The sequence below is a fragment of the Canis lupus genome, chromosome X (assembly GCF_003254725.2).
Source record: "Canis lupus dingo isolate Sandy chromosome X, ASM325472v2, whole genome shotgun sequence".
NCBI classification, from domain to species: domain Eukaryota; kingdom Metazoa; phylum Chordata; class Mammalia; order Carnivora; family Canidae; genus Canis; species Canis lupus.
The window spans coordinates 81,772,440-81,799,596 of NC_064281.1; the positions used below are offsets into that span (position 1 = coordinate 81,772,440).

Consider the following 27,157-nt stretch of genomic DNA (forward strand, 5'->3'; position numbering starts at 1 on the left):
GGGGGACTCCATCACAAGACCCCAGGATCACAACCTGAGCCAAAGACAGATGCTCAACCAGTGAGCCCCCCCAAACATCCTAAAATATATGTATATATTTTAAAAATTCATTCTTTCACCATCCTACTTTCCAAACAATATTTTTCAAAGATACCATAATGCCTAATGAATAAAGTGCAATTTCGTTAGCTTGCCTCAAAATTTTCCTCCTTTTTACCTTTAAAATCTAAGTCCTGTCCATCATTGAGGGTCAAGTCCCATTTCCTTCAGGCATCTTTTCTCCACTTCCCCACCAAAAGCGATCTTTCCCTTCGATTTCTGTAGATTATGTTTTACATCACTTATTGGTATGCTGCCTTGACTTGTTTGTTTTATATGCATGTGGCTTTTCCCCATTCAGATTGCAAATTTATTGAGAGCAGGGCCTGAGCATAATGCATTACACACACACACAAGATGCTTAATACGTTTGATGTTGAAGATGGTGATGATTTTTCCTGATTTCAGGGTATGTATAGGATGGGTTATGAGGGTGGGTGGCAAAGGAAAGATTCTGGAGGTAAGGGGATGAATTAATAAGACTTTTATGGTAATAGTCCAGAAGGATGATAAGGGTTTCAACTTACTGATTCCTTGGCTCAGAGCCTCCTTGTATTGCCAGAAGAATTTTAGTGAGTTTGAAAAGGAGGGGCAGGACTTTGGGACTGCTGTGAATTTATGTGGGGGATGAGAGAGAGGTAGAAATCAGAAGTAACTGAACCTGAGTAACTTAAGTACTAATAGTAGCATTAGAAAAAAAAAGAAATAAAAGAAATCAGGTGGAAGCCAGATTTAGAGGGGAGAGATGAGTCTGTTTTTAGATATAATGAATTTAGAGTAACTTGAGTAACCAAGTGGACATATCTAGCAAGCAGCAAGATACTCCCTACCCCCATTTGATTCAATGCAACAAATATTTACTGAACATCTACTGTGTACCAGTCAGTATGTTGGAGAGACAGTTAAAGACACCAGTCCTGGCTTCCAGAACTCATGTTTGAGTGGGGGAAGACAGACTAATAAATTCCTATGGTATAAGGTAGTAAATAGTAAAATTGAATTTTATATACATATATATCGCTGTGGGGATATAAATAGGTGATGAATTGCATCCAAGCAGGTGAGAAAAAGTTACAAAAGTGATGAGTTTTGAGCAAGGCCTGGAAAGATAATGTAGAAGTTTGTCCAACAAACAAATAGGAAAATGACTTTTCAAGTGAAAGAAGTCTCGAGCGAGGGCACAGGACATGGAAGTGTAGGACATTCTAATGATCAGAAATGACTAAAGACAATGGGATGACAGAATAAAGGTGGATAGAGCAAAAGAGATGCTGGTTGTCAGAAACAGGACAGGAATTTTGTTACACTAGCCTGGGGAGGCAGCCTAGTGTGATGGTTAAAGGTGTGGACTCTAGCATCAGGCTTCCTGAGTCCAAACCCCAACTCTGCCACTTACTAGGTGTGTAACCTTGAGTGAGTTACTTACTCTCTGTGCGCTTACTTTTCCCATCTGTAAAATGAGGCTGATGATACCTGCCTCATAGGATTGCTCTGATGATTGAGAGAGCTAGTATATATAAACTGCTGAGGGCAGTGCCTAGCATATAGTGAACATTATGTAAGGGTTAGTCCAAAGGCTAAATGACAAGAAACAGGGCACTCCACCATGATGTATTACACTCTCAGCAGCTTCCAGAGGAAATTAGAAATAGGAACTAGGTCTCCAAATACACTAAACACACATCCAGAGAGCACTGGATGAATCTCTTATTCTCACACGACTGGGAGTTTCTCGAGAGGGTGAGGTTATCTGCTTTGGACATATAGATCCAATTTAGGGAAAGGGGGAAGAGTCTGAGAAAAAAATTCGAATGGCCAAGGTGGGACTGTTTGTTCACAATAAATGTAAGCTCTCATTAGGCATTCCCTCCGGAAAGTGGAAATAAATTAGAGTTGAAATACTGCATGGGTATTTTATTTCAGTTAAGTAAGAAACTGAAAATTGGCCAGCGAGGACCTCAAAGGATGAGAGAACAGGCAGCAGGGTTCAGTGACAGGTATTTTGCTGGGTTTGGAGTATGTAAAGGAGTCCTCCAAAGAGGGCTGGCAATTGGAAATGCAGCCCTACCCTGCTAATATATCTAGCCCCTAGGGTTTTGATGCTCTCAAGTAACCCATTGTCCGTTCCTCAGCTTTCTAGAGCCCTGCTTGAGTGCTCCTTGAATAGACTCTTGGAATGGTTGTACTTCCCTGTGTGACTGCTCTGTGTGCTGCTCAAATGGAACTGAACCTCGTCTGCCCACCCAGCCAGCCCAGTGGTTTCACTTGGCAGAACTCGGCTTGAATTCTGGCTTTACCACTTAATAGCTGTGTGATCTTGAGCAAGTCACTAAAATTTCTGAGCTTCAGTCTCTCCATCTGTGAAATGGAAATAAAAATGGCTCCGCTATTATAAAGCACATGTGGTAATTACATGAAAGAATTTATCTATAAAGTGCTTGGAATCTTAAGTGCTTAAGAGATATAAGTTCATTTGTCTTCCTTTGCCTTTACGCTTAGGCCACCCAAAGATCCCTGCTCTCATTTTAGCCCCTGTCGGAGGGGGGCTTCCTACCATCTAATACCAAGAGTAGTAGAGCTGGGAAGAAGGAGAAATCAGTATATGGAAAGACAATGAAAATGGTGGCTTTTTTTTCACCCCTTTTTTTTTCAACTTTGCAGTGGAGATATTTTGATGTAGCCACTATTCCAAAATAGGAATAGGTATTCAGCTGCTGGACAGCTGAAGGTGAGAAATATCTACAGAGACATAATGACAACTCTATTAAAATATATCTACACATGCAGATATTTACTGTGAAGTTATAGCTGTGCATTCATATGTTTTAGAATTAGAAGGGAACAAGGAAAATCAAAAACATTTTTTAGGATGGTAGAAATAGATTGTTGTAATGTTATCTTAATATTGCTGTGTCTGTGGAGAGAGATCCTCTTTTCATGACATACTTAAATCTCCTTATCCTCTTTTCAAAAGAACAGCAGGAGTAAAGGGTACTGGAGTAAAAGGAATTGTACAGTGGGAATAACATGCCCCCATCTCATCTGTCCTTCTGCCCAGCCTTCCGTTAACCATCATGATCTACCAGAGGCTGGAGGGCTTCCTAACTATGGTGCTTCAGTGCCCTTGCATCATTAATATCATCATCTCTATCCTTCTTCTAGGAGTGGATCTTATGAGGGAGGTATGGAAGAAGTTGTGCATGCTTAGCTGTCAATCCGAACCTTTGAGAGCCAGCAGAGGACAAAGGCAGCAATCACTATGTAATATTCTGGACTTTCTTGGCAGGTGAATACTGCTATGCATGAGGCAAAACTTATGGAAGAATGTGACGAGTTGGTAGAGATCATCCAGCAGAGGAAGCAAATGATCGCTGTCAAAATCAAAGAGACAAAGGTAAAGCACAGAGCTTCAGTAAGGTCAAGGCAGAGTTGAGTTTACAGATGTCAAGGTTCATTTGTAACCTTGTTCAATCATCATCCCGATGAATCCAGTTTGAACTTGGATCATGAAAGTAAGAAGAAATGAGGTTGGAGGGAGGGAGGCAAAGAAAAGAAGCCACGTTTGGCCTAGTGCTATAAACCCAGTAAAAATCAAGGCAGTTCTGAGGTATTGGAAATGTTCTATATTTTGACCTGGTTGGTGGTTACATGGGTGTATGTATATGCAAAAAAGAAAAAAAAGTCATTGTGTCGTATGTTTCAGAGGTGGGTGCTTTACTGTATATATATTATAAGTCAGTCCAAATAGAAGAAAGAAATAAGTAATGGTAGAAATATGGGTCAGAATTATGGAAGGATCATGCATACTATTATGAGGACTTTGGGCTTAATCAAAAAGGCATTGGGAAAACATTCTAGTTTCTTAGGAAGGGAGAAGATGGATTGATATAGCAGAGGTATGCAGGGGAGATCAGAAGAGGATGATACTGAAGTCAGGGAAGCCATCTAACATCTAAGAGGCTTGTGGAATTATTCTTTTTCTAAAATATTTTATTTATTTATTCATGAGAGACACAGGGAGAGGGACAGAGACACAGGCAGAGGGAGAAGCAGGCTCCCTATGGGGAGCCCAATGCAAGAATCAATCCCAGGACCCCTGGATCACAACCTAAGCCAAAGGCAGATGCTCAACTGCTGAGCCACCCAGGTGCCCCTGGAATTATTCTTTTTTTTTTTTAATTTTTTTAACTTTTATTTATTTATGATAGTCACAGAGAGAGAGAGAGAGAGAGAGAGAGGCAGAGACACAGGCAGAGGGAGAAGCAGGCTCCATGCACCGGGAGCCCGATGTGGGATTCGATCCTGGGTCTCCAGGATCGCGCCCTGGGCCAAAGGCAGGCGCCAAACCGCTGCGCCACCCAGGGATCCCCCCTGGAATTATTCTTGATATGAGTTGAGGAAGACCTAAACCAGGGAAGTGCCAGCACAAATGGAAGGGAAGGACATAACAGGCATTCCTAGAAAGGAAATGCTGGGAATAATCAACTGAGTAGCTATAAAAGATGAAGGGGAAAGTGAAGACTTACAGGGTTTTAGCCTGGGAACTGGAGAAGCATGGTCAACGTCAGGTGTGAGCCTTCATGTGTCTGTATGGATTTTGGCTTATTGGTCTGCCCATCATTGTAGTGATTATAATAAGCTCATGCTGTGTATACAGTGTGAGAATTTATGAGTCTGGAGTGATGATCAGTACTTTGTGTCATGCTGGGTGGTTCCAGCTAACACAAGAATCGAAATTTCCAAGAACACAGATTCTGTGAACACAAGTATGCATAAAGATACGTAGAGAAACATGTACATAGAAATGTAGATACTCATAAAGAACAAGGAGGTAGGAATGCCTGGGTGGCTCAGCAGTTGAGACTCTGCCTTTGGCTCAGGGTGTGATCAAGTCCCACATCAAGCTCCCTGCGAGGAGTTTCTTTCTCCCTCTGTCTATGTCTCTGTCTCTCTCTCTGTGTCTCTCATGAATAAATAAATAAAATATTAAAAAAAGAACAAGGAGGTGCTTCTTGTGAAATGTGTATGTGAAAATATATTGACAATAAAATGTATCTATGGTGATCCCTGGGTGGCAGGGTTTCCTTTTATACTTTTTATTTTCTCAGTACTCTACCTTGAGCATGCACTGTTTTAATAATCAAGAAAAATTAATGTTACCAGTAAGAAAAAGAGGAGGTAGATAACCTAGAGTGTATGACTGGCTGTGTTGCAGCATCAGTAAGTGGGCTGTGGGTGGGAGGAGAGCCTGTGAAAACACAGAGCCGGCAGGTTGAGAAGATGAGTGGTTAGTGTAGGGACCATGGGAGATTAATAGGCCTATTTTTAGAATCACTGCAGCAGATCTCCTTCATGTTGTTTTATCGTTTTTAATTAACCCCTACATGTTTTTTTTTAAAGCCCTGGATATTTAATCTCATTTTTTGTTCATTCCTTTAAGGTTATGAAGCTGAGAAAGTTGGCACAGCAGGTTGCTAATTGTCGACAGTGTCTTGAACGGTCAACAGTCCTCATCAACCAGGCTGAGCATATCCTGAAAGAAAATGACCAGGCACGGTTTCTCCAATCTGCAAAGAATATTGCTGAGAGGTGAGCTCCCTCGGTTCTGTTTTCCATGCCATCTCTTAGGAAAAGGGTGCAGCTGGAAATCACTTAATTCTGTCAGGGCACGTATGTAGCTGCTGCCACCTAAAGATCTTACCAGATAGTTTTACGAAGCCTCAGTGCTACATTGCCCTGTGGATTTCTGGCACCCTTCTCTCTGTGTAGCTTACTGTTTCTCCTAACATACAGCCAACCACATACCCTAGCTGTGCCCTAGCTCTCCACTGCCCGCTCAGTGCTGGAGCTTTCTATATTGGTGTTAGCGTAGGGAGAGAGACTTTTGGCCACAGGGGTAGGTGTGTTCCCTCCCTAAGTATTTGTGTGTTTTTTATTGCTTTCATTTCATTATGTCTCACACAGATGAATAGAGAGCAGTAAATTCTTAGGCTTTTATTTAATCAGTCACCCCTTTGAAAATGTGATGAATGTCACGAGCCCTCTTCCTGAGAGGAAAATGCGTATTAGATATATACCCATAACGTTCTGCACATGGGGGTGCCTGGGTGGCTCAGTCAGTTAAGCATCTGCCTTTGGCTCAGGTCATGATTCCAGGGTCCTGGGATCGAGCTCCATGTTGGGCTCCCTGCTCAGCAGGGAAGCCTGCTTCTCCCTTTCCCTCTGCCTCTCCCTGCCCCGCCTGTTCTCTCTCTAAAAAAAAAAAAAATCTTTAAAAAAATTTTGCATATGATTTCAGAGGGCTCATGACTTAGAAGGCCATCTGTATATCATTTGCAAAGAATCTGAAGTCTAAAATGGAACATTGCTCAGTAGAGTCACCAAGGCTTCAAAGGGCTACAGGGACTCATTAGGCAAATGTGACCTCCTTACACCTCTCTCTCATTTACTGAAGGCTTCGGCTCCACGTTCACAGTATTCCTTTCTGTTGCTTTTGCCGTAATTTCTGATGACACTGGCAGCATCCATGTGGCTGACCCCATCTGATACTCTAGCCATCCAGTCTCCTGGCTCCTTGCTATCCCCACTTCCAGTGACCCTCACCTCTGCTCTACTCCATCCACCCACTTCCATGACTCTCATGCTGAATCTCACCATCACTCAGAATTATGCTTAAATAATAAATTAAAGCATCTCATGTTCTAACTACAGTGTCTGTACTTACAGTTGATTGCTTTTCTTCCAATGTATCTATTCTTCAACTTCATCGGGACTCCTAAGATGCAACACCTACCTACCGGCTACCTACTGTTTTTGGCCTATTGAGGATCTCTGATTGCTCATTTCAGCTACTCACTCTTATTGCAATATACCCACTTCCTTCTTCCACTGTGTTTTTATCACACTAACCTGATCAACACTCCCAACCCTGAATCAGCCCAGTTCCTCCCACCTTTTCCATGTCTATATTTGAGTTGCAGAGCCCTGCTGGAGAAAACCACATAACCAAAGAGGTTAGTTCTACTGCACCACACATTTATGGCTTCTAATCTCATTGGAGCCCTGAAATGCTGCTATGTGGCTTTGGTCAGCTTTCTTTTTGCTTTGTCTCTCTAATGGCTATTTCAAAATTTCTGTGTTCAACTCAAAAGTTTCAACCATGCCAGTTTCCTGCTCATGCCCAGCAAATGACTTTATGTCCTATTTAGGAGATAGAGTGGTAAGTATGAAAGGACAAAGTCCTCAGCTTCTCAAACCAAATTGCTGGGCACACTTGCATGTGTGTAGCCTAAGGTGGGGCTTGAACTCATGATCCTGAGATCAAGACCTGAGCTGAGATCAAGAGTCTGATGCTTAGCCGACTGAGCCAACCAGGCTGCTCCTGCCTTTTGATTATAATAGTAGAGATGTTCCTTCATTTGTACTTTGGCCACATGCTTCCTTTTTAAAAAAAAATTTATTTATTTGACAGAGAGTGAGAGAGAGTAAGCACACATAGGAGGAGCTGCAGAGGGAGAGGGAGTAGCAGACTCCCTGCTGAGCAGGGAGCCCAATGTGGGGCTCGATCTCAGGACCCCTGGATCATGACCCGAGCCAAAGGCAGGAGCTTAACTAACTGAGCCACCCAGGTGCACCACATGCTTCCTTTTTTCCCCATAGCTTCAGTTTCTCTCTTTCCCTAGTTGACTTCACATCCACTTTTAAACTCATTCATGTCTTTCCTATCTAAAAAATATAATACTCACAACTTTCCTCTCCCTTATACCCCTTCTAGCTTTTGCCCTATCCCTCTGTTTCCCGCAGAGCAAATTTCTTCAAAGACGATACCATTTCCTCACCTCTGACTTACTTTTCTTAAACATTGAAAGTTATTTATATTAAAGTAATCCTTATGCATAGTTAAAAACTCAACTATTACTAATAGTTATATGAAAAAATAGTCATAAAAAAAGAAAAAATAGTCATATTGCAAGAAATAGCAATCTTCTCCTCCCTGCTGATTTCTGTTCTCCAATAAGAATAATATTGACGGGATCCCTGGGTGGCGCAGCGGTTTGGTGCCTGCCTTTGGCCCAGGGCGTGATCCTGGAGACCTGGGATTGAATCCCACGTCGGGCTCCCGGTGCATGGAGCCTGCTTCTCCCTCTGCCTGTGTCTCTGCCTCTCTCTCTTTCTCTCACTGTGTGCTTATCATAAATAAATAAAAAAAGAATAATATTGAGCATTTACTTTGTGTTGAGCATTATTCTAAGCCCTTGTAAGCATTAACTCATTTAATCCTCTCAAAAGCCTCATGAGATAGAAGCTGTTATTATTCCTCTCTTAAAGTGAGAGAATGAGGCTCAGAGAGGTTATATGATTTGCCGAGGATCACCCAACAAGTAAGGGTTAGAGGCAGGATTCAAACCTAGGGAGTCTAGTGCCAGCATCTACACTTTTCCAACAATGCCAAGCAATTTCAACTCTGTTAAGTATTTCTGATGCCATGATATTTACATTTCTAAATAATATCCTTATATTGCTATTCCCCCCCCCAATTTTAGACATTAACAATTGACTTCTGCAAATCTGAAAATTTTTCAGTCATCATTTCCTTAAGTACTTTTTAAAGGATTTTATTTATTTCTTTATTTTAGAGAGAGAGAGAGTAAGGAGGGGGAAGTACAGAGAGAGAAGGGGAGAATCTCAAGCAGATTCCACACTGACTGTGGAGCCTGTTGTGGGGCTTGATCTCATGATCCTGAGATCCTGACCTGAGCCAAAACCAAGAGTTAACTGGTTTACTTAACTGACTGAGCCATTCAGGCACCCCCTCAAATATTCTTTATGCCACCCCCTTCCTTTCTTATTCAGACTCCAATTACATGTCTGTTAGGCTGCTTAAAGTTGTTTTCAGCTCACTGATGCTGTGTTCATATTTTAGCTATTTTTTCTCTCTGTATTTCACCTTGATAGTTTCTTAAGCTTCTATTTTTTTATTTGAGAGAGAGAAAAGGAGAACACAAGTGGAAGAGGGGCAGAGGGATAAGCAGACTTCCTCCTGAGTAGGAGCCTGATGAGGGGCTCGATCCCAAGCCTCAGGGTTCATGATCTGAGCTGAAGGCAGATACTTAACCCACTGAGCCACCCAGGCGCCTCTTGTTTTGATCATTTCTAATGACATGCCTTGGCATTCACTAACCTTTTCTTCTGCAATGCCTAAGCTGCCATTAATTATTATAGTGTAGTTTTCATCTCAGACATTGTAGTTTTCATCTCTAGAAGCTCAGTTTGTTTTTGTTTAAGATTTTGTTTATTTATTAATGAGAGAGAGAGAGGCAGAGACACAGGCAGAGGGAGAAGCAGGCTCCATGCAGGGAGCCCGACGTGGGACTCGATCCTGGGTCTCCAGGATCAGGTCCTGGGCTGAAGGCGGCGCTAAACTGCTGAGCCACCAGGGCTGCCCTAGAAGCTCAGTTTGGATCTTTCTATTAGCATCCATATTTCTACTTATTGTATTTAGCTTTTCCTCTAGCTTTTGAATACATGACAGAACATGAGAGATTCCTAACTCTGGGAAATGAACAAGGGGTAGTGGAAGGGGAGGCAGGTGGGGAGGATGGGATGACTGGGTGATGGGCACTGAGGGGGGCACTTGACGGGATGAGCACTGGGTGTTATACTCTATGTTGGCAAATCGAACTCCAATAAAAAATGTGCAAAAAATGAATATATGGCATGCAATGCTAATTCAAAGAGATGTTTGCACCTCTATGTTTATTTCATTATTTATAATAGCCAAGATACAAAAGCAACCTACATGTCCACTGATAAATGAATGGATAAAGATGTGGTACACACACACACACACACACACACACACAGAGGATTATTACACAGCCATAAAAAAGGATGAGATCATGCCATCTGCAACAACATGGGTGGACCGTGCTAAGTGAAATAACTCAGACTGCTTGGACTGATTTCACTCATGTGGAATCTAAAACAAAACAAACGAATAAACAAACAAACGAAAAAGCAGAATCAGACCTATAAATATGAAGAACAAACTGATGGCTGCCAAGGGAAATTGGGTGGGAGATGGAAGAGGAGATGGAGATAGAGGCTTCCAGTTATGGAATGAATGACATGGGACTAAAAGGCACAGCATAGGGAATATAGTCAATGATATTGTAATAGTGTTGAATGATGACAGATGGGAGCTCCGTTTGTGATAAGCACAGGTTAATATACAGACTTGTTGAATCACTGTGTTGTATAACTCAAACTAATGTAACATTGTCAACTATACTCAAATAAAAAATTAAAATCAAAACGTGGACAGAGCATGGAATACAGATATCCTATCATAATGTCTAATACTATTTATTTATTTATTTATTTAATAATAGATTTATTTTTTATTGATGTTCAATTTGCCAACATACAGAATAACACCCAGTGCTCATCCCGTCAAGTGCCCCCCTCAGTGCCCGTCACCCATTCACTCCCACCCCCCCGCCCTCCTCCCCTTCCACCACCCCTAGTTCATTTCCCAGAGTTAGGTATCTGTGTCAGTTCTTGGTCAGTTTCAATTGATTACTTTTTATCCTTAAGGGTTGTATTTTCTTCCTTTGCATATCTGATAACTTTTTTGGATGTCCAACATAATGAAATTTGTCTTATTGGGTGCTGAATACTTTTGTTAAATATTCCTGAGCTTTGTTTTAGGACACAGCAAAGGTGCTTGAAAATAGCTTGATCCTTTTGGGTTTCATCTTTAAGGTTTGTTTAGTCTAAGGAACAGTTTTCTTCACTTGTGAGGCAAGACATTTCTGCATACTACACTGAGTGCCCCCATGCATCATGAGATTTTTCCTGTCTGGCTCTTAGGAACAGACACTATTACAGCCCCTTTGTGAGCACTGGGGATTGTTCCCTCTCATCTTTTTAGGTGGCTCTTTCCTTGGCCTTGGGCAGTTTCCTCATATGCATGTGTTGATCAGTTTTTTGTCAAATACTTAAGAGGGGAACCTTCCAAAGGTCTCCAGAATTCTCTCTGTGCAGCATCCTCCTCTCTGGTACTCTGCCCTGTGAACTCCAGCCAATTTATTCTACTGGACTCTCAGTGTTCTGAATTAGGGACTTCATCAGGCTCTGATCTCCCCTTCATGGACCATTTTACTCTCCTAATTTTGTTGGAACAATTTTTCCCAAAGTCTTCTAAGAAAGAGTACATGGGAAGTAAATTTTTGAGAACCTTTTTGTTTAAATTTTTTTAAAATTTATCTTCACAGTTGATAAGTTGGAAACAAATTTCCCTTATAATTTTGAAGGCATGGCTCTGTTGTCTCCTAACTTCCAAAGTGGGGTTGAGAAACTCGCTGCTAAGTTTGATTCTTGATTTTTAAAATATGACCTATATTTTAAAATCTGAAGCTTTTAAGGTCTTATCTTTAGTCCAGTTTTTCTGAAATTTCTACAAGATAGGTGTTGGTGTGGGTCTTGTATCATTCATTTTTGTTGGGCTCTAGGTAGGTCTTTCCTATCTGAAGCCTAGTGACTTTTCATTCTGGGAAGTTTTCTTATATTATTCACTAATAACTTCCTCCCATTTATTTTCATTCTCCTCTCTTTCTGGAACTCTAATTAGACAGAGGTTGAACATTCTAGATTTTTTTCTGTGATTTTTTAAATCTTTCATTTCCTAGTTTTCATGATACTATTTTCTTATGCTGTTATCTGAGATGGTACCTTAATTTTTCATCCATTCCTTCTATTAAAATTTTAATTTCAGCATTCTTATTTTTATTTATAAGAGCTCTTTCTTGATCTTTGCTTCTTTTTAGCATTCTGGCCTGGCTTTGTGAATACAAGCTATTTGTTTATCTTCTTGAAGATACAGACAATCCTTTAAGAAGCATCTTCTAAACTGCCCTGTTCCTTTTCTCTGAGTTTTAGTTTCTGTCTTTCCCTAAATGTCTGGTAAGCTTTTGGCTGCCTGTTTGAATTTAAGCACTTGAAGATGACTGGAAGACCTGAGGGGATGGGAACAATTTGTTGCATGGTAAATTTCTCTATAGGATAAAAAGGTGAAACACCAGAATTTTATTGAGGGGAACTCCAGGGGACCCAAGTTTCAGTTCTGTAGGTGTTTTCTCTTCAGTCCATTTCCTCTGGAAGCAATTCACCAATCTCCTGGTAGCTGACGAGGGGTGTAAGCCTGGCTGCCACCACTCTGGAAGCCGGGCAAGGAAGGGTTGCTGAGGGTTTTAAGACTACTTTTAGTACAGCATCAAAGCTCTGCACAGAGTAAGCCTCACATCTCCTGCCAGGGTGAGGGAGGAGTAGTCTCTGGTAGAGTGGATCTGGGGTCTAGCTGTTCTGCATACAAACTTTCAACTGTCTGCGGCACAAAATTGGCTTGATGTTGTTGGCTTCCTGACCCAGCTTTCTCTGGTCTGTTTTTGGTTACCGCTCATTTCCATCCCCTTCTAGCTTCCAAACATTTGTTGACAATCTCTTACTTGCTGGCATTTTTTTCCATTCTCTTTGTCTTTGTGGATTTATGACATTTCATTCTTTGACTGTCATTTCAGTGGTATTTCATGAGAGCAGAGATAAAACAAATTTAAACCGCTGTATTTAATCATCCTCACTTACTAACTCTCTGAAATGTCTTCTGCCCCTACCACACTATTCCAAGTGTTCTTCCTGAGGTCACCAAATGGATACCTTGTTGCTAAGTCTAATAGACATTCCTTTGTTTTATCTTATGGTTTTATCTTATTTAATCAGTCAGTAGCATTTGTCCCTACTGACGATTTGTACTTGAAATTTCTCTGACCTCAGCTCCCATGAACACTCCTGCTTTTCTCCCTACCTACCTAGTTCCTTTTGACCTTGTGAGCAAGTCGCCTTTGACTTATTCCTCTAATCCTATTGTTTTTTATGGTTCTGTTGTAGGCTCTTCCCTCTTATCTTGAGAATCATCTGCCCAACCTAAATATCTTCATCAGTGGTTTCTCACAGGGTCTGAAATACTTCTCCACTAATAATAATTGTAATCATGTATTAAGGACCAAGACTTCAGTTAAAATGAAATTTTAGCTGGGAGAGTATTTCTTCCCCCGTGCAAATGGCACGCACCATGTTCCTTGAGAGATAACTAATGTTTTGCTTATACATATTAAACATAGAAACATACACACACTTACATGTTACCCCAATGCCATTTTTACTCATCCTTAACCTTCCAGCCACTGTTAACATTTGGGAGTATAGTATCCCAATAGTTATTTTATTTATTTATTTATTTATTTATTTATTTAAGACTTTATTTATTCACGAGAGACCCACAGAGAGAGGCAGAGACATAGGCAGAGGGAGAAACAGACTCCCTGCAAGAGCCTGATTCAGGACTCGATCCCAGGACCCCAGGATCACAATCTGAGCCAAAGGCAGACACTCAACCACTGGACCACCTGGGTGCCCCTAGTATTCCAATATTTAGATTTAATGTATATTTCACAAACAGAAGGTCGTGTTGTATATGCTTCATTATACCCAAGTTTGAAACATAACAAAATATCATGTTCTTGTCCCTGTTATTGGATATTATCAGATACCCTGATTTTCAGTGGCCTCATAGTATTTCATCTTTTGATGTATACCATGTTACTTAGCTCATTCCCCATAGTTATACAATTAGGTTACATACAGTGTATTGAGTGCCCTTACAGTTGTATATTTGCATACACCTCAGTTATTTCCTTAGTAAAAAAAAATGTATGAAGTAGATCTGTGGTGTCAAAGAATACTTGCATTTTCATCTGTGTTGGTATTTAATGCCAAATTGATCTCCAAAATTTGTTATCGATTTCAGTCCTAATAAAATATGTAGGCATTATCTAATTCAGGCACAAAAAAGCTCCTATAATTGTCATTCTTTATTATCTTAAACACCATATCATTTCAATATGCATTAATTTGATTCTTCATGGAGTTGGGCTTTTATATATATTTGTTAGCCATTTGTTTTCATGTTGTGTGAATTAACTTTCTGTTTTGTTTGTCTACGCTCCTGTCACTACTCTCTTCTCATTCCCAGACACATTAAAATCTCATCTGCCTCCAATTTTGACCCCTTCCAGTCCGTCACTGCAGCCAGAGTGCTCTTCCTGAAACATAAATTTGAGTATCACTCCTCTGCCTGAAATGCTTCAATGGTTCACATTGCTCTTTGGATAAATTGCAAAGTTTGCAACATGCCCTACAAGGCCCTGCATGACTTTGCTAATTCCCCAGCCTTTGGGCAAGAGAGAACACATCCACATCCACATAGTCTCTGCTTACCTAACTCCTACTCCTCATGTGGGTCATTGCTTAAAATGAAATTCCTCTGGGGAGATTTCCCTTAATGCTCAAGTCCCTACAGGTGGGTCTTGTGTTACACTCCCTTTGTAGTAGCACTTCTATTGCCTATTTCATGTCTTTTCCCTCCATGAATGGTGAACTTTGTGAGGCTGAGCACTACAATTGTTTGTCTCCAGTGTAGCTAGCACAGTGCCTCGCACACTAGTTGTGCTCAGTGAGTATTGGATGGATGAATGGATGGATGGACAGATGGATTGATAGATGGATGAATGGAAGAAAGAAGATTGGGGAGGCCAAGACAAAATTTCATGAGCCAATTTTCTGCTCGAACTCTTGCCCTAAAGAGGTTGTTGTCTTCTTATTCATCCAATCCTGGAAAAGTGACCCATTCAGTGTGAGACCTGAAGATTATACTGAATTAGTCTTTTATTTATTTCTCCTGGCCTACAGTTTGTTCCTAAAATATCTCTATTTTCACAAACAGCCAAGAGCTCTTGTTGGTAGAAGTGTAGCATGGTATAACAGCATGAGGATATATGTTTAACTCCTCAACCCCTTCTAAGTATTTCACCAAAGAAGTTTCCTCTCTGGTCTCCTTACATTTATTTAATACCTCTTCTGTTCACTCTAATTCCATATTGTTGCCAAGTTTATGTTTCTCTTCATTCCATCATTTGCATGCTCAAAGCTCTTCATTGGCTCTGATTCAGAAGGTCTGTCACAGGGCCTCAAAATGTATGTTTTGGTCAAAACTCCCCAAGATAATTCTGATGTGTAATCATGGTTAAGAATTGCCAAAGCACAGAAACATTTACCTTAATTTTTTTAAGAGCTGTCTAAATTGGTTAGAATCCAGTGACCATGGTTCAGTTATATTTCTTTTTTTTTCCTGACCCTTACTGGTTGTGTGACCTTAGGCAAGTTGCTTGAGCTTTCTGTGTGTCATTTCTTGTTTACACTGTATCTTATTGTCATTTACAAAATGGAAATAACATTACTACACAGGATTATGGGAAGAGGTAAATTAAAGAATGTGTGTAGAGTGCATGCATGGTCTCTTCTATCTACTAAATGCTCAATAAATGTTAGCAGCTGTGGTGTTGTTAGTCATTGGATTATCCATTCAACAGTTACTTATTTGCCATGTATCCAACACTGTTGTGGGTCATGGGCAATATGAAAGGTACAAAATATAAACCGTGCTCTTGAGATGCTTAGAACTAGCTGGGGAGATAACATTATATAATAATAAATAATAATAAAATTAAATGTAAATATAAAAGAGTGAACAAAATACAGTATTCAGGTGAAGGCTTGAATTCAGCCCCAGCATGCTAGCTTGTTGATTAGCATAAAAAAGAGAAAGGAAAAAAAATATCTCCAACTGCTCTTACTAAGCCTTCAGAGGTCTAGTTTTGATCCTGCCTGCCAGATGGAAAATGATGCAGAGGGGAAAATATCCTGTATTTACTTCTCAAAATTAAGACAGGATGGGAGAGTGTGTTTGAGGGGTGAACATATGTGAATAAATATGGTATAACCCTTAATTGGTTCCTGATGATTAAAATTTAAATGGTTTCCATTGAAAAAACACAGATATGATATTTTTCACTTAATGAATCAAGCCCTCCGAGTCATTTATTTTTGCCTTGTTGAACCAGAAATCAAACATTGGATAAAGGTTGTAAACCTATTTTGATGTATGTTGATGTACTTTTCTCTTTTCTAGGGTCGCTATGGCAACAGCGTCTTCTCAAGTTCTGATTCCAGACATCAATTTTAATGATGCCTTTGAAAACTTTGCTTTAGATTTTTCCAGAGAAAAGAAACTGCTGGAGGGGCTAGATTATTTAACAGGTGTGAAAATACTGTGGTTTCCTTCCTATTTTAACATATTTGTCTTTTGGTGATCTCTTACTGTTAAGGTAATCAGAAAAGGACTATATTTGTAATGAAAATGCTTTTTATAACCTTTAAGGCAATATGCATACCTTTTTAGATGGAATATACTTTAGCTCATGTAAGAGAAAAGAAAGATAATGTGTCAAGTATTTCTGGAGGCAGACGAGTATACTATCATACCTAAAGGTCAAGAAAAAATAAAGACGTTGCTGATGGATTTCTCCTTATGAGCCTATCAGTAATGTATTGTCACTTGTTGTTGAGGGGGTTAGAACTCAGGTGGCAATTGTGGGATACTAAAAATGTCCTGCATAGGTACAAGTGCCATTCAAATGGTTTTAAGGACATTTGAGGAACTGACAGATTAGGAAGAAAAATGTAAGAAATATCTGGCTTACAGACAGTTTTAGGAAATGAGGGATGCAACTAGCCTATTAAAAATGCTGGCTACAAAAAAAATGCTGGCTACCTTATTGAATGACCACTTCATGAGAAAAATATACACGTACAATAACTTTGCATTTGTCATTATTTTTGTTTCTATATGAAAATAACTGTCATTTGTGGGAAAAAATCAGAAAGGGTGACAGAACATGAGACTCCTAACTGGGAAATGAACAGGGGGTAGTGGAAGGGGAGGTGGGCAGAGAGATGGGGTGACTGGGTGATGGGCACTGAGGGGGTCACTTGACAGGATGAGCACTGGGTGTTATACTATATGTTAGCAAATCAAACTGCAATAAAAAATATACAAAAAATATTAAGTCTTCCAATCCATAAACACAAAATAAAATAAAATAAAATAAAATGACTGTCATTTGTTGAACATCTGTTTTATGCCAGACGCTGTGTATTAATTTTATATTATAAATATCTACAACAAATCTATAAGGTATTTATCATCCCTTATTTCACAGATGAGGGAACTCATTAATTTGTGCTTGGCTATACTGCCAAAAAATATATGATAAAGCTTATTTTAGAATAAAAAAATAGGTCGAAGGTCATGCAATGAGAAAACCACATGACCATGTTGCTCCGATATTTACATGTGTGTTTGTACAGGGAGAGTAGACAACTGGGCAATCACCTCCATACCTTAGGCTTATATATACTTTGCCTAAAAATATCATAATCATTGAAGTCCAAGTGGTTTGGGGGAACTTGAGGTCTCAGCACTCGGCTTTGGGTTGTTTGGTGTGTGCCATCTAAAGCTTCTTTTTAAGAAAACCTCCTCTCCTTGAGATGTTGAGTGGGGCAGCAAGAGTAGCAATTGTTAAAATTCCCTAGCAGAGAGTGTGCCTTCCTCACCTTTTTTTTCCACCTTTCCTTACAGCCCCAAACCCACCATGTATCCGAGAGGAACTCTGTACTGCTTCCCATGACACCATTACAGTCCACTGGATCTCGGACGATGAGTTCAGCATCAGCTCCTATGAGCTTCAGTACACCATATTCACTGGCCAGGCTAACTTCATCAGTAAGTCATGGTGTAGTTGGGGCCTGTGGCCAGAGATAAGGAAATGTAAGGAAGCAGTAAGCTGCTCAAGATTGGCCGGGGCGCCACGAGGCAAGTGTTTGTAAGACATGTTAGGTTGTTTAGTATAGTGTTTCGTAGACAGTGCAAGCTCCCCCAGGGCTTTGCAAAGACTATTGCTGGGTGGACGAGCAAGTTGTGTATTTCCTTGCTGGGCAGTCACTGGGGGCACTCCTATTTGTTGATGAAATCCTTGGCCTTTCCTCAGTTAATCCATGTCACTCCATTCTCCTGGGTCAGAACCCAGCTCAGAATTCATTCCTGAGTGACTAAGCCACCATCATTCCTGATTCTATGCGTGTGAACATCTATCTCTCTCCTCGGCCCTTCTTCCACTTCATTACCATGGTAAAATACATTATGTTTGAGGACAACTACTTCCTTTCCTGTACCTATTTGTATCAGTGACCACAGTGATAAACCTTCTGCCTCTGTCGCTGTCCCCCTTCTCCCTTTCCTCCAAGAATTGCACTGAACACAAACATGTGCCTGTGGGCCACAAAATGAAAGATGTGCAAAAAGACGTCACTGAGCTCACATGTTAGTTTCACCTTCAGATGAATTGGAGCAAGACAAGGCAGGATAGAAACTTGCCTCATCGATTGCCAGATAAGAGGGATCCACCTGCGAGCTCCCCTCTGTGTGGCAGGGAGCACTGGAAAGCAGAATTAAAACTGGATTCAAGACTGGAACTGATTCCCACCTTCTGGTGCACTCTAGGGTTCCCACCCTGATCCGCATAGCTGCAAATTCATATTTTCTTTTACCTTCACACTTGTGCTTCTGTGTCTGACTTCTGCAGGCCAACATGAGAGGAATTTTTCCAACAAAACCCTCCCAATAGGCTTCCTTTCCCTGTTTTACAGCAATTCTGGGCCACAGGGTGGGCTGGGGGAGGTGAGAGGACATTGGAGGTCAAATTCTAAAAACACTTGCCTCGTGCAGCTCCAACCTAAGCCACTTGGCCTGGGTAGCTGTGCTCCTAGGTGTTTTTTCAGGTTGCAGAGTCACAAACCCTAATGCCTCTCCAGCATGCTTTTCTGCACTTGTCTCTCCTGCTCCAGGAAGTCTTATAGCCAGCGACTGTCCTCCTTCCTGAGTGTGGGAGAGAGCAGTGGTCTCTTGAGAGCTGAGACAAAAGTCCAAGTGACAAAGATCTAAAGGCTGTCCTCTCTATTTTCAAAGACATATAGTCCTTTGTAAATAGGAACTTAAAGGATAATTCTTAATAGCAATAGGATCATAGCACCTGATTTGGAAGAAACTTTAGAAGTCATTTAGGCTAATCTTCCCTTCTATCAGACAACCAGTAGATGATTTTCCTGTCTCTACTGGAACATTTCTAGTTCCAGTGATGAGTAGCTCACTTCTAACAAAACAACCCATTCAGTTGTTGTATAGCTACAAATAATTGTCAGTGCTTCCTTCTAGAAGGCCTAACTCTTCCTCCTAGTAAATAACAATGACAATAATAATTTATATGTGCATTATGCTTTGCCATTTATAAATGCTCCCACATACATCATCTCACTTAGTCTTCATGAGTTCTCCCTTAGCCTTATGAAATAGATGATACCAATTCTATTGTATGGATGAAGAAGCTGAGGTTCAAGTTAAATGAGTTGCCCAAGGTTACAGAGCTACAAACTGATGGAGTCAAGGTTTGAACCCAACTCTCTCAGACTTCAAGCTTAATGTTTCTTTTTTTTAAGATTTTATTTATTTCCAAGCGAGATAAGCAAGAGCACAAGCTGAGAGGAGAGACGGGGAGAGGGAGAAGTAGATTCCCTGTGGAGCAGGGAGCCCAATGCGGGACTGTGTCCTAGGACCCTGTGATCATGACCTGAGCTGTAGGCAGATGCTTAACCAACTGAGCCACCTGGGGGCCCCCAAGCTTAATGTTTCTTGAATTACACCCATAGCTACCAATTAGTCTTAGTCCTGTCCTTTTGTGCTTCACTAATAAACCTGATCCATCTCTTCCATGACCATTCTTCAGATAATTTTAGGTAGTTCTCATGTATGTCCCTTCTAAATTTTCTCTTCTCTAGGCAAAACATCCTTAGTTCTTCAAATTGCTCCTTATGTGACTTGGTTTCAGGCCCTTTACTGTCATGGTATCCTCTTTAGGCACACACTCCTGTGTGTCAAAATGATTTATAAAATGTGCTGTCAAAAGGTGAATACAGTACTCCAGAACTGGTCTGACCACCTCCGAGGATCTTTGGATTGTCTCTCTTGTCCATTAGCTGATGTGCCCCAGCCCTGAACCTTCTTATTCCAGTAGTCACACTGACTACTGAGTGTTGACTACTGAGCATGTAGTCAGTTGAAATCCCTAGGCATTTCAAATCCTTGATTGTCTAAACTGAAATACAACTCCTTGAATTCATCCCTATTACATTTCATCTGATTAGCTTTGACTTCACATTCCAACCTGCCAAAGTCCTTTTAAATGCAGTTTCTGCCTTCCCAACTTGCCTTCTGTGTCTTCTTCCAGTTACTGATAGAAAAGCAGAATAAGGGGCGCCTGGGTGGCTCAGTCGGTTAGGTGTCTGCCTTCAGGTCAGGTCATGATCCCAGGGTCCTGGGATGGAGCCCCAAGTTGGGCTCCCTGCTCATTGGGCAGCATGTTTCTCCCTCTGCCTCTGCCTGCTGATCCCCCTTCTTGTGCTCACTCTCTCTCTCTCTCTGTCAAATAAATAAAATATGACAAAAAAAAAGAAAGAAAACAAAAGTGGAATAGGACAGGGACAAAGTCAGAACACTGAGCAAAATTTTGTCTGGCAATGAGCAGATAAGACAAAACTATTTTAGGGATTCCTGGGTGGCTCAGTTGGTTAAGTCTCTGACTCTTGATTTTGGCTCATGTCATGATCTCAGAGTTGTGAGATTGAACCCTGTGTCTGGCTGTGTGCTCAGTGGGGAGTCTGTTTGCCCTGCCCTCCCCCCACTCCCCCCTCTCACCATACAAACAAATAAATAATTGTTAAAGATGAAACTATCTTACTGAAAATACATAGTCATGAAGATTCAAGGTCCCAGTCCTAACCATCTGTCTGGCCTACCACTGTTATGCCACTGTTGATTGCACCTTGACTCTAAGAGCTACTTTCCCTTGAGGTTTTTCCACATTTACTCTTCTTAAACCACTTTGTTGAGGAATAATTGACATACAAAAAGTTGTCCATCAACAGATCAATGGATAAAGAAAATGTGGTATATTCGTACAATAAAATATAATTCAATCTTAAAAAAGAAAGAAATCCTGCCATTCATGACAACATGGATGAACCTGGAGGGCATTATGCTAAAGGAAATAAGCCAGACACAGGACAAATACTACATGATACTATTTATTTGAGGAATCTTAAAATAATCAATCTCCACATTTTCTTTAACCAGAAATTTCTTTCTTGTTGGCTAGAATTTTGTCTGGAGAAGTAGTTCCCCTTATTCTTTTTTAAGCTTCTCCCTTTATCTGTAACTATCTCCTCTTGTCGTCTAAGATTTGGAATGGTCACAAGCCAGTAATATTTCTGATGGTCTGTTAGCTGAATTCAAACAGTTGTTTGGCTGATTGCCTTCCCCATTACTGTCTATCTTTCCTCTATTTCAGTTTTGTGTTTTGCATTATGAAAGCACTGGCTATACCCTCCATGTGACCAGGCAGCCTGTAATATACTGCCACAAATATGAAACTATTTCCTCTCCTTTTTATTTGCATGCAAATGTTCTCCACCATACATTTACACTCAGGTTCATGGATTTCCATACTGTGGTCTTTCCCTTTTGGACAAGTTGTATAATTCCATTACCATAATTCAGTCATCAACCCCATCTTGCCAAGTCTCAGTGATATCCAGGGAATCCTATATTTTTACCTTTTCAAAATTTAGAAATGGTTTCAAAATTACAGAAAAGTTGTAAGAGTAGCATGAAGAATGCCTGTATACTCTTTACCCAGATTCATCTATTTTTTGATATTGTGTCCTGTTTCCTTTATCATTTGCTAGCATTACCTATCTCTATTTCTGAACCATTTGAAAGTAAATTGCATGCATCATGACCTTTTACCACTAAATTCTTCAGTGTAGGTTTTCTAAGAATAAGGAAACTCTTATATAACCACAGTGTGCTTATCAGCTTTAAGAGATCTGCTACAATACTTTTTCTGATCTCACCATTCATATTCCAATTTTGACACCTGGACCCAATACATCCTTTATAGCATAGAAAGAAACCGATATTGTCCTTTAGAGTTGAGGATCCAGTATTGCATTTAATCATCATTTTTCCCTGGCCCCCTTTAATCTGGAACACTTCCTCAGCCTTTCTTTATCTTTAATGACATTGACATCTTTTCTTAAAATGTCCTTTTATTTCTTTATTATACTGTCTCTTATTTTGGGTTCTTCTGACATTTCCTCATGATTTATATTCAGATTATGCATTCATGGCTGGAATACTACATTGGAAACGTTTTGTCCTCCTTAGGACATCACATCTGGAGCCATGTGATGTCCACTTGCCCTTCGTTAATGATGCTCATTTTGTTCAGCTGGTCAAAGGTTTCGCTGGATTTCTTAACCATGTAGTTACTATTTTTCCTTTTGCAACTAATAAGCAATCTGTGTGGTGATACTCTGAGACAATAAACATGTCCTGCTTTCTCATCAAACCCATCAGTTTTTACTCTGATGATTGCAAAAATGATGATTTTCCAAATGAGCATCCCTTCCTACATTTACAAGTTGGCGCTCTGCATTCTACTGTAAGCAAAATACTTGCCCCCTGTTTATTTTTCTACTTATCAGTATGGACTCATGAATTCACTTTCTTCAGTGATTTAGAATTCTTCACTGCCCTTGCTTACTTTGATGCTCAGATTGTCCAGATTTAGCCAGTAAGGGCCATTTATCTCCTGGGTCCTTATATCTTCCCATGATATTCTTGAGTACTTCTTTACTTTCTAGCGTGACAAAAGATTCTAGGCTCATATGGACTTTATCCTGCCCCAGCCTTGAAATCAGCCATTTTTCCAAGGAACCCTGGTTCTTTTTAATGGAAGGATGTTATTAGAGAACAGGATCTGGGTACTAGAAATACATACATATACCTATGTATGTACACGTATGCACACACATAATATACATACACACATACCTAACATGCATGTGCATATGAATACACATACACACATATGTAGAAATCACGAGTTCATACCAATACCTCCAACCAATTCCAGTCCATCTCCAAAAGTTCTTTCTTGCCTTTCCCCATTCCATGTTTGTCTGTTCTTCCTTCCACGGTGAGAACCCTGGCTCCTAACAACATCAACACACGTGTTCATTTGTTTAATCCCATAATATATGCAACAGTTTCGGAAGTGCCTTGCCCATACCACTACAGAAACAAACAATAGTTCAGGATTTGTTTTCAGTTCTCCTCCTGCCCCCATCCCTTTGGTGTGGTTGTTTTTCATTTGAAGTGTGTTTGGGTTCGTTGGTGTCACTTTGCCTTTGGTTTTAGTCTCCACTCTTTCCCACTCATATTGATTTAATTGTGATTTTATGAATTCATAGAATGACAATGTGTTTCCCAAAGGGAACATAATACAAAAAAAGGTGTATTCAAAGAAGTGTCCTTCTCTCCCATATCTTTCTAATCCCATGCCCCTACCCCTATCCCTTATAGGTCATCAACTTCAAATATATGTATGTTCTATTATTTGCCTTTATTTCTTGTAAAAAAAAATAGCATACCATATATGCTCTTCTGCTATTTGCTTTTTTTCCACTAACCGTATACCCTGGAAATCACTCCATATCATTTAATAGAGATCCTTCTCATTCTTTTTCATAGCTACATAGTACTTCATTGTGAAGTTTTGTTTTATACTTTTAGAAGTATATCTGGAAGATCATTTATTTCCCTCTGCAGTTTATCATTCATATTGTGAATTGGCACGTGGATAACCAAGCCCTCCAACATTATTCCTGGCCCTTATCCTTATTGCCTTTCATGAGCATAACTGAGCTTCTTCACCAGTTATTCTTTCTAGGACATCTCTGTTTGCCCTCCACTATGCCTCTTTTTCTAGTTTTACTTTAGACTTTTTTAACCTCCCATCAACTTCATTATAAAGCCCTCATGATCGGATCTCTTTCAAGACACTAATGATTATTATTATTCTTTGCTAAAACACTCATGATTATTTTTAATTTTCAACCTCACTAAATCCTTTATGAGGGTTGCATAGAAGTGACTAAATTTACTGCTCATGTTTCATGCCCCCATTCTTTTGCATGGTTTGGTAGAATTGTGGTTAAAAAGCCGGAAACTGATTAAAAAGCAGATAACAGAAGAAAAGAAGCCTCGATAATTCACAAATAGAACAGCAACCCCTCTTTTACTCACAGTTATCCAAATACGTGTTTTTAATTATGCACATTTTTCTCTGTTTAAATCAGTGTTTATGGTCCAAAGAGTTTTGAAAGCAGAAACCTAGATCTCTGGGCTTGAGAGGGAAGAAGGTTCCAGGCAACAATGTGTTCCTGGACCATCCTATTTCAAATGAGTATTAGAACCAGGAAGGGGCAAAAATGGGTAGTATCAAGTGAGGAGATGGTAATTTTGGCTTTGTTTTTCATGCCATCTCTTTGGCTTCCCTATGATACCTTGGAGCCTAGTTAGTTTTGGAAGTAAGGGTGAGGATGGGGTGGGAGAGATGAGCCATACATAAGCCCTGGAAGCTTCAATACTTTGCAGGGACAAAGGAATATTGTTATCTACCTCATGAATTGTCATGTAGTGGGTGGAGAAAACACTGGACTAGGGTTAAGGAGACCAGGATTACACTCTCCGCACCATCACCATCTGTCTGTGGCCTTGGGCAAGTCACTTTTTTCTCTCAAACTTAGTTTCCCATTTGTCAAATGAGGGAAATACAGTGTGTGGGTGTCCTGTTGGCTCTGACAGTCCATGTTCCTGTGCTCTGCCCAGGACTGCTCCATCCATACCAGGTTAGAGTCAGCTCTCAGAGGATTGAACCTTTGGTGTAAAGATCCAGAGACTCCATAAAAGTGATGATTCTGTGACTTTTGTAGAGTGGCCTTTCCTATGGTACTGGGGAGAAAACTGAAGCAACCTAACTTTCACGAGTGATGACATTCAATTATCAGAGGCAGGGAGCCTGGCCTAAGCCTAGCTCCGTGGGAGAAAAGAAACAGAAGATATTTACCTCACTCTGTCTCCTGGGACTCCAAAGAAAACAAAATGAAATTCACTTTTTTTTTGGTGGTGGTAGTGGGGGCTTTTAATGAATTGTCAGTGTGCTTCTCATCCTCTATTATCTGCTGGCTAATGTTCTATCTTCCTCCCCTCTTTACAGGCCTGTACAATTCAGTGGATAGCTGGATGATTGTGCCCAACATTAAACAGAACCACTACACAGTGCATGGACTTCAGAGCGGGACCCGCTACATCTTCATTGTTAAAGCCATAAACCAAGCAGGCAGCCGGAACAGTGAACCCACCCGACTAAAAACAAATAGTACGTTATGGTGATTCCAAAAGGAGAGTTCCATTTCCCCTCTGCACCAGGGAGGTCCTGAGCAGGCACCCACAGCAGTTTGTGCTTTGGGCCTGGGATTTGCTGGTGACCTTGGGAAATACATGAGCACAAAGATACACACAAAGTATATGTAGTAGCAGCTGGTGTTTGGGGAGGGTGTTATTACAGGGTTTTTCTCTGTACCCCATCCCATGCTTGGAGCAAACAATTGTGTAAAACAGTACTATTTGTGATAATCTGGTAGGATCCTTCTGCAGAGAAGCCATACCTGTTTGGAATGCTTCTGACTGAAGTTGACTGAAAATCCAACTAACTCAGCTTAATAAATAGTATTTGTGAGTAGCTAAAGCAAATCGTATTTTTTTCTCTTTCTCATATAGCAAGAAGTTTGAAGGTGGGCAGTTCAGAGCCAGTGCAGCAGCTCGTTCTATGCTAATGATGTTGTAGGAGACCCAGGCTCCTTCTCCCATTGCATATTGACTTATTGTCACATGGTCACAATATGGCCATTGCTACCTCCAGAGGTCATATTTCCTTTTAAGATAGGGAAAGGAAAAAAGGGTTGGTGCATGTGATGGCTGTCTCCTTCTATTGGGAAGGCAGGCACTTTCCCCGAAGTGTCCCCAAATCTGTCTGACTTCTCTTTCCATTCACTTCCATCTTATTAGCCACCCCTAGCAGCAAGAGAGGCTAGCAACAGGAATATTTTATAGTTTTTCTGGCCTCTATAGTGAAAGTGGACAAAAGAGAAAAAGCAGGGAATGGGTGTTGTGTTCAGTGTCTGCCACAGACCCATTTTGTATAATCCAGCTCTTGCCACACCCAGCAATTGGCTCCTAGTCACTTGTGTCATCTTAATGGTTCTAAGGAATTCTCTGTCGTGAATGATCCTACACAACAAATGTTCTCTCTGATCATTCATGATGTATCAGACACTCTAATGAAGTCACTTAATCATGTTATTTATATCCTAATTGTAAGAGGGTAGAAGGATGGCCTTTACTGAGTTCTTATTTTTTTGTTCTGTCACCAACCAGCAATAACCTCATCAGTTCCCCTCACACTATCTCACCTTGAATACTCCTTCCACTAAGATCTACTTAACTCCCAAACTACCCACTGAAATAAAGCAGAGTTTAAAACATATTTGAGAACATGAGGTCCTGAGAGCCCTCTTTTAATTTGATAACATATGGGGGGCAGCTGATTATTTTATTGAAAACGATGCCTTCAGTCTCTATTTCCATAATGTAATAAAAATAGCAGCCAGCTCGCACTGGCCCAAGAATATCAAGAATCATATCAAGAATCCCCTGGTAGTGATAGTCCTAGGGGACAAAGATGGCATTCTTAAATACTTGCTCATGCATTTTCTTCTTCTCTACTTTTTTTCAGGCCAACCCTTTAAATTGGATCCGAAAATGACTCACAAGAAGTTGAAGATCTCCAATGATGGGTTGCAGATGGAGAAGGATGAAAGCTCTCTGAAGAAGAGCCATACCCCAGAGAGGTTTAGCAGCACAGGGTGCTATGGGGCAGCAGGGAATATATTCATTGACAGTGGCTGCCACTACTGGGAGGTAGTTATGGGTTCCTGCACCTGGTGAGTAGATCCTGCTTTTATTTTTTTCTCCCTTTTTCCCCTGTTGTTAGGTTCCTGGGAGATACAGTTCCATAGTACAAACATA

General features: G+C 40.5%; 1 protein-coding gene across 10 annotated transcripts in view; it reads left to right on the forward strand.

The window, feature by feature from the left end:
- MID2 (midline 2) overlaps window positions 1-27,157 on the forward strand; it is a 202,957-nt gene that overhangs the window by 170,316 nt on the left and 5,484 nt on the right. For 6 of the 10 annotated variants that reach the window (XM_035711999.2, XM_025431485.3, XM_025431487.3 and 3 more), the window contains exons 4-9: window positions 3,386-3,493; window positions 5,540-5,688; window positions 16,184-16,311; window positions 17,693-17,926; window positions 25,287-25,448; window positions 26,865-27,072. In XM_035711999.2, coding sequence (XP_035567892.1) covers window positions 3,386-3,493; window positions 5,540-5,688; window positions 16,184-16,311; window positions 17,693-17,926; window positions 25,287-25,448; window positions 26,865-27,072 — 989 coding nt within the window. The remainder of the gene's footprint in view (window positions 1-3,385; window positions 3,494-5,539; window positions 5,689-16,183; window positions 16,312-17,692; window positions 17,927-25,286; window positions 25,449-26,864; window positions 27,073-27,157) is intronic. The other 4 variants (XM_035712000.2, XM_049107515.1, XM_025431488.3 and 1 more) reach the window with 1 other exon arrangement.